At 39.6% G+C, this 9,932-nt stretch overlaps 1 protein-coding gene across 1 annotated transcript in view; it reads left to right on the top strand.

Annotated features, from left to right (window-relative positions):
• KHDRBS3 (KH domain containing, RNA binding, signal transduction associated 3) overlaps positions 1–9,932 on the top strand; it is a 58,556-nt gene that overhangs the window by 45,642 nt on the left and 2,982 nt on the right. Inside the window, exon 7 of the mRNA XM_010136020.1 lies at positions 9,006–9,064. Coding sequence (XP_010134322.1) covers positions 9,006–9,064 — 59 coding nt within the window. The remainder of the gene's footprint in view (positions 1–9,005; positions 9,065–9,932) is intronic.

Here is a 9,932-nt window from a genome sequence, read left to right on the forward strand (position 1 = left end):
GGAAAAGATGAGGACTTCAGGTAACTATTGGGTTTCCTAGTTCACTCTCTGTCTGTTGACCAAAGTGGTGGGAAGTGAGAAGGACATGCTGCAACTTTATTTTAAATTATTTCTCTAAAAGCAGCAGGAAAAGATACTGCCCGTGTGGTAATTCCTAGGGGTGTTAAAAGCTCATGTTAGGAATACTTTACTCTTTACTGTTCACTTCAACAATGACTGATTCAAGACAATTTCTTTGAAGTAGGATAGACTGTGCACAGAGTGACCCCATGGTCTGAAAGGCTTGAGGAAATTTTTGTAGCTTGTGGTAGTAGTTACTACTTAAACCTGGATGTCAGGTGGAAAAGAGGACTAAGTGACAACCCATCCTGAAACTGAGTGATGGCCGTTGTTTGGCTAATACAACTAAACCTCGATCTGAGTCCTTCAGATCGCTAGATCTCAGGGTTTGCGCTGCTCCAGAGGTGCCTTAGTTTTGAAAGAAGCTGATTCCTAGCACGTAGTTCTTGCCAAGACCCAGAGGTGTGGTTGTCCCCATCGTCTGTTAGGAACTCCAATTTTCTGGTGTGCTCTGTTCTTAGTCGTACAGAAGATGATGATGGTGCTGCTTAGAGGAGGAGGATTTTCATCAGGAGCTGAGTGTGGATTTAAAACTAGCTTACAGAGGTGTTGCTATCTGTCTTTGAAAGTTAATTGCTAATGTTTTGTGATGCTCACTGGTTTAAATTTACATGAAGTTTGTCAGCAAGCATGCATTTCCAGGGGCTGTAAATATGCATTATATGCAAAACAGTGTCTGTTACTGTAGCTTTTCAAGGTGTAATTCTTTGGAGTTTAATGCTGGTAGCTGTTTGTATTTCATGCTCTAACTTATAAATCGAGTCAATCCACAGCAGTTTGATTTCTGGGGATAGTGCAAACGGCTTGTCGTTGGCACTTGTGGAACGCCCGGTGCGTACAGGCTCATTGGAGGTTGTAATTCTGTGCAAGTGAAACCTTGAAAGCGTTAGCATAAACGAGCTAATGCATCTTTGAACTGAAAATCCCTGCCATGTGCTTTCCTGTTTAATTTTTATGCTCATATTATTGGAAGGGATTATTTTCTGGAGTTTTATGTCTAGCTCTTCACATTTAGATGTTTTCCTTTTTTGTTACCTCTAAAATGTGACAAGATGAAATATTTGGAAGAGCCTCAACAGCACAGATAGCTTTAATTGTGAGCCTAGCATACGTGCTTGATGTTTTTAATTGGTTTACAGAAATCTGGTCTGAAACCTCAGTAAACAGGAATAAGACTAAGGCAATTCAAGTGCAATGATGGAAAAGCCTACTTTAAAGAGAAAAATTAATCTTAACATATCACATGCTGCACTCATTGGAAAAGGTTTTTAGAATCGTTATGTTGACAATTAGTAGATTAATTCACTATTTAGGAGATGTTTAGATTACTTTTCGTACTTATACTTGGTAAAATGCTTGTTAGATATAAAAAATAATTCCAGTTTTCTTCATGGCTTTGCTATTAAACTTAACTATGAATATGCCTCAATGTTTAGAAAACAAGGCTGCATTAAAAATATATTTAGGTACCTGTTGGAAAAAAATTACATAGAACTGTTATAGCAGTAGAAAAAAAGGCAAAATTGTCAATATCTAAGGAATATTTCATAAAATTAGGTTATTCATTTTATGTGCTTACATTAATCTTACTTAGGTGATTGAACATCATCTTAAACAGGGTGGTTGAATTAGCACAATATAATTAAAAAGGATGAGTATTTGGTGGGATTTAGGATTTTTTTCCTTGACTGATTACACAGGTGAAAACATGAGAAAAGGATAGGTCAAATAAGCTCTTCTAAGAAATCCTTAATAGGAAGAAAAACTCAGTGAATATTTTTGAAATATTAAATGCTACATTGTAGTTATTAATGGTAGCTTATGGAGTTAGTAATAGTTTAAAAATATCTTAATTGAGTGCTTCAATTTAATTACAGTATGTTTTTTTTAAAAGGTGCTTTAAGCTTGGCTGATGGAGATAGCAGAGGAAGGATAGTATCCAGTTGCGAGACCCCAGCAGGATGCTGCAGCAGTGCCACTAGATATACGGTTTTTGGAGACAGAACTTGGATAATGAGGCTTCCAAATCCTATGGATTAAAGTTATTTAGAAGGAACTTTTCGAATGTGTTATGTAATAAGCTTCCTACTTATTTTATTAAGAGATCCAAGATAAGGAAGAGAAACTACCTGGTCTCTCTCTGACCAGAGAGAGGATAGCATCCTACGTTCACACTTGCAGTAATAGTGAAGAATATAAAGAGGGAAAACTTCCTTTCCCTGGTAGGGGTGAAGAGGGGAGTTTGCTGGAAACTCACTCGTGGAAGCCAGTGTCTATTGGCCGAATGAGAGGCGTGAGATGTCAGGCTTCATCAGTTTGGGATATATTTTTATCACTGAACACCTTTTTGTAGAAGATGACGCTATTTTTTGTAGACACTGCTTTGCCAGTTGACAGTCAGCACACTGTCTGCTCGCTAGCAATAATGGAAAGCTGCAGGTGTTTTCTTCCCAGACTGCCCTGTAGTATTTGGGTTGTTTTCACAGGAAGAAAAATCTTGCCTGCTTCCATAGGGGAGGAAATATCTATTTAATTGGGCAGCTTTAGAAAAAGGTAAAACTTTAGTTGGATGCAGGAGAACTTTCAATTGGTTTTGTTTCTCCTGCTTTTATTTTTAGAAATACCAGGAGCTGTAAATTGTACTTCTAAGCACAATTTTGGCATTACTCAGTTGACAGATGATGAAAAATGCTTTAGTGACCACTAGAATCTGAGGTTTATCATGGTGTAATCGCCAGATTCAATGTGCTTGGAACACACATGTTCATAAAAGCAGTAGAGCCCAATAAGCTCAGCAGGTCTTAGCAGTGAAGTGGATTGAGACACCTTTAACACAAGAGGAAGAGGTCTGCCTTACCATATGTGGAGAGGCAAGGCTCGAGCCCTGCCTGTGTAAGGGGCGTTAGAGAAGCACCAGAAAGATCTCAAACACAGTAATTTATTGCTTTTAAGATCTGCCAGGTGCTTACGGTTGTGCAGCCCTGAAAACAGTCGTATAATATCTTTAACCAAATACAGTCCTTGATGGCACATTTATTATTCAAAAATAATGTAAAACTGGGATGGAACAATATTTTTTCTCTCAAATGCTCTTCAGTGTCAATTGAGTAAGAATATCAAATTTATAGGAGACTGATGAAAGTTGTGCTGTTCCTTTGGTAAATTAGAAAGACAAGAAGGTATGATGTATGTCTCGCTGAGCAGTATTTCCAGTGACAGAATGGTGACATACTGTCTGAGCTGGTTTTGTGGATGATGAGGTATTAGAGGCAGTGTTGTCGTGTGTTCCAGTCTGTGACAAGTAATATCATCTCGTGTCTCAACATCTTATGCAGTGCTCAAGAGGGATAACCAAGAATGAGATGGAATAATACCACAGCGCTTACCAGTATTGCAATGGAGAGTCTAAAGTTTTTGACTAATATCAGTCAGATTTTCATTATTCTCTGCTGCCTCCTCTGTCCCTGATAGTCCTGGAGGGAAAGGGAAGAAAGCGCATCCTTTGCCAATGTTACTGCTCACATAGGTGCACATTCTGTTCCCCGTTTAGCAGCGGGAGCACGTTTGGTACACACATGAATCATTTAAGACTTCCAGTTTAGCATCCTCTGCTAACAGTCTAGTTCACTGTCCCCAAACTGCTTCGCAAACCAGATAAATGTGATCTGGGGTGGCTGCGGCTTGGTTCTGATGCTGATGTTTAAACGGCCTGAGTTACCAGTTTTTCTACTGGTGCTTTCTTGTTTGAGGTAGCTAAATAAAATGTCCAAAATTTGCATTTCTTATGTCTGGGAATGGATCGTTGCCGTGTTTTATTCATAGTTTCAAGGTAAAGCTATAGCTCCCTGCTGCTGCTCTTCCCGAGAAGCAGCTTTGTTTGTACTGTGTGCTCCAGTCACCTTTGCCACTTGCTATTTACCTTTCCTGGTTTGAGAGATGGGATGTGGGGCAGGGGAAGACTGAATGAGTTCAGACAGCAATAACTAGACATTTCAGATGGTAAAACTGTTGGCTTTGGAACTGTGCAGAGTTCTGTTAAAAATACAAACGTAGGCATGGTTGTGTCTGGTAGGTAGCACCAGGGTGCAGATGCCTCTGAGGGCATTTCACTATTCAGAAGTTAAATTTATTAAAATTTCTTCTGTAAAAAGTAATTTCTAGAGAGTGATAGCTAAGGGGATCCTTGAGGGAGGGCAGTCTGGTCATCTTAGGGTTTATAGGTAATAGATTTGCTGGTTTTTGTATCCACCAATGGATAATATGGGACATAATCTAAGGATGTTTCCATCATTTTTCCTGTTTTAGAAAGCTTTCACCTGTCGGTCTCAGTCGCTTTCTGAGGTCATTATCTGTTTTACAGACAGGCTAAGATGCAGGCATGAGTGTGAATCAAAGGAACTAAAGTAACTGAACTAGGCATTAAAAACCTATTTGCAGGATGCAAGAAAAGATGCAGCTCTCCTCTTGATGTCCTGGCTTGATGCTATCCTGCTATGAGCTGGCTTAGAGTGTGGTGTTCTGGTGATCCATAGAAGCATTAAGAACAGACAGTCATCTCAATGTTCAAGATGATTGAGTTATGAGACATTTCACTGTCTTGACAACATTTGGGACACTTTCCTGTTTACTCATGATGGATGTGCTCTGGTATCAGAAGCAGCTGAGCATGAAGATCTGATAGAAAAGGTGAAAAGAGGCTTGTCCTTGTGGAAGAGTTCGGTTCTGATGTGATCATATCGGTCAGGGTCTGTCATATAAGACCTCTTGCTAAAGAGATCCTCGTTTATTCTTTTTGCTTTGCTGTTCTGTGCAGCTTCTTGTACAGGACAAACATGTGGCTCTCACCACAGTTTGTGGAACTGCTCTTAGCAGAAAAAACCCTTAGTGTTTGGAAGGGTTTTTGTCACTTTTTGAAACTGCCCTGGCTTCTGTCTAAATGGATCACTCCACAAGTTACTTGTGATGCCAATGTGGAAATGAAAAAGGCAGATTTTTTCCCCTGTTTTTCCCTAGTGAGCATTACCAGAAGGTGAAATGGTTGTGAAGGCTGTTTTTCATCGCTGAAGACAAAGTTTCAATTCACTCAGTGCTTAAACCCAGTCACGAGGCTTGTCAGTGCTTAAGTCTGAGCTTTTCCAGGAAAGCAGAAGCTTTCAATCAGAGACCTTTGACTCTCCCCTTGGTAATCAGCTCCCTGCCACACTACTTTTGTTTCAAACACAGATATGGCATAATGCTGACTCTGGAAGATGCCTGCGTCAAATCTGAAGAGCCAGTCGCATTCCTTTAGTCACAAGGTATTTTTGACTACCTCTATGCATTTTTTGGAAATGCTGCAGAACACTTGTACCGTGTGGTTGTCATGGCTGTTCTAGGATTGTCCCAGAAGTAACCCAATGACCTGTTCTGATATCTTCATGAATGTTAGCATGAAACTCTGCCATTCTGTTGGTACCTGTCCCAGGAGAACATTCTGATGACTCTAGATAGAATAAACTAATGGTTCATAGAGTATAAAAGGTAAGAGTTCCTTAAGGCTTAACCATCATGTCAAGAGCAGTTACTGCTATTTGATCTTTTTCATAAAGATTTGTTCTTCTATTATGGTTCATCAAGATATTTTCAGAAACAATCAGCTTAGCAGAAAAGCCTGAGAAATTCAGGTCATATTCCTCAAGACCTTTGGAGGCTTATGTTTGAATATCTCTAAATTAAAGTATTAAAGACATTTCTCACAGCACAGTGGTTCTGAAAAAATGACAGGAAGCTTCCCAGTCCTCTGTTTTACTACATAAACCAGCTCCTCTAAGGCTTTACTTCACCAGGGATGCAGTGATAAAATCTGAGGCTGCTCTTCTGTCTCAGGCTCTTCTTTGAACAGAGAAAACAGGCACTTCCCCTGGCCTTGCTTAGGCTGCTTAAGCCTCACTTCCCACTTCCTGTAGGCACTGTAGGATTCATGCCCTGCCCTCAGCAATAGGGAGCATCATACTTCTTAAATTTATTGTTTGCTAATCTTTCCATACCATTGGGTGGTTCCAGGTGTTTGTGCTGCCATGGAAAATCACAGTATTTTTTCTCTGCCATCTCTCTTCTCTCGTCAGCCCAAATCCATTGTGCTGGACTGGGAATACAAAAGAAGTTGAATACAAAGAGATAAAAGCAAGAGCTCTGTGATCTGAATCAGCTGATGCTCCAGTGTTCTGTTAGCTGATGGTTAGGGAGATATCTGAAGACTCAGCTGACTGTACCATGGAATGCAATTATCCATCTACAAAGCAGACACCTGAGAAATAAGCAAAAATTAAGAAAATTGAAGAAAATTATCTGAAGACATTTAACATCTGAAAGCATAGGAACTCAAAGCAGACTCCAGGTTTAGGCTTGCTGGGTTAAAAAGAAAAGGATCTGTGGTGTGGTTTTGCCTTGTTCTGAAGGAAGGTAAAAAAAATGAAGCTGTTTTATGGTTTTGTCCTTTTTATGAGACAAAATGAAAGGAATGGGAAGAAAAAGGGCTTCCCTTGCAGAATAAATCCATTAAAGGGCAATACAGACTTTGGATGGCTTCAGCCAGAATGCTAAGATGCCAGAGAACATGCAGGAAAAAAATGTATAAATATCAAGGATGTGTTTTAAAGAATTGATACACTTTCTGTCCAGAGGAAGAATTATTTAATAACTACTTAGTTCCTCGCAACAGAATTAATCTCATTTACCTCAGTGAATGAGTTGAAATGTACAATTTAGAAAAGCTTGGTGTAGCAAGTTCCTCTGAGGTTCCCTTTTAGCAGGTGATTGGTTTGAAAAAAATACAGTTCTGTAAGCTGCAGCTTCATATACAGTACCAGATTTTTCTGGAATTCCTTTTAAAAAACCTTCATTTTTCCTTGGTCTTGGTTGTGAACTCCATGGACTATTCAGACTGTTACATGTGAAACAAAAAATCTAATGTTTTATTTATCCAGAATTCCTCACAGCCAACTGCATGAACCCTTTTCTTTGAGTCATAGTCTTGAGGTGGTTCTGTTTGAAGTTCTGCACGCATTTGCCGTACGGTGGGATTGAGAGCGCGGTGCCGTTGTTCAGGGAGCACAGATGGGAGCAGTGGCAGTAGAGTGTATTGCAGCTTTTACCTCTCAATGTAACTTGTCCTTTTTGGATGGATTATTAACTTGGAAGGGATTGACTTTAATAAAGATGGGTCATGATATACTTTCAGTATAAGTAAGGTATTTTTTCCTTTCTGATGTTTATTCATTTTGCAGTTTACATGCTGGAAGATGAATCATTTTTTGTTTAAAAATCTTTAGACATACGTAACGAAACCCTGCAAAAGTCATTCTGGCAGGGCTGACAGATATGGGGATAGGGCTCAGCTGCTGCAGGCTTCTACACTTGATGGCAGCCTCGAAATAAATATTGAGTACTGTGGGGAAGGGTAGTGCATGTCAGTTTTCAGGTGGCTGTCAGAGTAAAGAGTTTAGCACTGGCTGCTGCAGAGCAAAACTTCTTTATGCTTCCAACTGTCCCCTTGCTGTTCTGGGGTCCTCAACACATGGACTAACAACCCACAGACAGTGTTTAGGTTGTGTACTGATTCTTTTGGTGTGGATCTTCAGTGCATTCCAGTTAAGTTCTTGTTTAGGAAGCCTTATACTAGCACCAGAAACTCATCCATGCTTTAAAAATATGCATTTACATGCAATGCAGAACTGTATTTCTGGCCTGGCATATTTTGTGGGATTGAGTTAAACCTAAAATGCCAACAGTCCAAACACAACAAATGGTCTCTGTCTTATGTCAGTTTAGAAGTGATTGTGATGTGTTTATGTAAATGCTTTTGCTGCTAGTTCATGTTAAGGCTATAAACTGCTTTTTCTCTCTGGTTTTTATTTCATAGCAATCAATCTAATGTTAGAAACATTTTGTCAATGTTAGTCACTACTTGCTGGTGATCACACTGGTGATTTCCTTCTCCCTCAGAAGGTAATGACTTGGTAGCGTCAGTTTGTAGTTTCCAAATACCATCAGCCCTGTGTCTGGCTGTGGTTAGACAAGGAAGGAAACGTTTAAGAGACTTGCTCTCGATGTCCTACAAACATGTCTAATAGAGTTTTGATCTGACTGCTATGTAGAAGACTATACTTAACTATACTTATACAAAAGCATAAATAGCAAAGTGGTATGTAATGACGCTGGTTCTTCAGTTTCCATTCAGTGGTCTTAATACAAATAAATGCCGTTATAAAATGGAAAACTGTTTTAGGCCATGGCTATGGTATTCATACATACTTTTGAATCCTAATGACTGCAGATTTCTGCTTTTAACTTCCTTCCTGTTGTCATTTCTTGTCCGCCTTGTAAAATGATAGCATTTACCTATATGTCCATTTGTCTCTTGTACATGTTTAAGAACTCTATAATCCTCTGATCAGCAAGTTGCTTGTCCTTGATCACATTTTTATCAGTGAATTCAAAGATGCAAAGGCAAAATGCTAGGCAACAGTAGGTAATGAGTTGAAGTTTATACGACAAATGAATTGGTTCAGTCCCTCGCCTACTCTTTCAGTGGCACCCGTGAGATCTTTAACCTTCCCGACTATAAAAATACTTTTAAATATAGAATTCCCACATCCATACTTACACTGTGGACCACAGGCTCAGTGATAAAAAACCACTAAATGAAAGTAAATATGGTTTGTTTTTAATTAATGAACAAACAAGACCTCAGTTGTCATTGTCACATGGGTGTTTAACTTTCATACCTTAGAGTATATCTGTATCCTTCAAGCTTTCTTCTTTTCAAAGGTAGAATGTGTAGTACTTAATTCTTAAAATGTAACTACTCTATTTCTTGTTCTTCCTACTTTCCTCCTCCCCCACAGTGGAGCAGATTACTATGACTATGGCCATGGACTCAGTGAAGACACGTATGACTCTTATGGTGAGTACTTTATGAGCTGGATGACTACAGTAGTAGACTCTTGAAAAAATATAATCAAAGATGAATTTCCATAAGGCAAGCTGCAGTTGTGGAGTGGCTCACAGCTGCTCAGGGAGTCCTGCACTGCCACAGAGCTCCTCAAGTGGTCATTGAGAAAAATACTGAAGGAGGTTTCTGTGGTCTGTTGGCTAACATAGACATGAGAAACAAAACCTAAATCATGCTGCAAGGACCATTTTCATGTCACATTCAATGAGTTTTAAGGAAAAAAATGGGGGGGTAAGACCTCTTTTCAGGAGCTGTTTGCACTGAAAGCAAATGCTTCCAGTGTGGCAGAAATGGCTCTGAAACTTGGTCCGAGGTAAGAATGGGCTGAAGTTCTCATCTGAACTAATGGAGTGTATTTTAGATAGTATGGTCAGTACTAGTTCATTTTCATGCATCAGTCTTGGGAAATGAAGCAGAGTCATTGTGTAAAGGCTACGGAAGTACTTTAGGTAGCTAACAGACCTGGGAGCAGTGGGTTACTCATACGGAGACAAAACAATACGGGATGAAGGAGAAACCATATGCCAGTGGTAAGGATCACATGTATTTAAGCTGGAAGTGTAGTAGTGACAGGTTTAAGTAGAGAAATCTCCTATGGATTAGGAGCATAAAGCATGCTGAAAGGCACCTTTGCTTACGGGATAAATGTTAAATCTTTGGCTAGAGATCAGAGAAATAGAACCTAGATCACCCGCACATTTGATGGTTGGTGGTGTTCCAGAGTTGTGTTCCTGGGAACATGGATGCTCCAATGATTTTGAGCTCTGCTGATAACTTCCCATGGTGTTTCTTGAACTCCACTTGGAAGTGCTTCCTGCTG

The sequence above is a fragment of the Buceros rhinoceros genome, unplaced genomic scaffold (genome assembly GCF_000710305.1).
Source record: "Buceros rhinoceros silvestris isolate BGI_N320 unplaced genomic scaffold, ASM71030v1 scaffold19735, whole genome shotgun sequence".
In the NCBI taxonomy this organism is placed as follows: Eukaryota; Metazoa; Chordata; class Aves; order Bucerotiformes; family Bucerotidae; genus Buceros; species Buceros rhinoceros.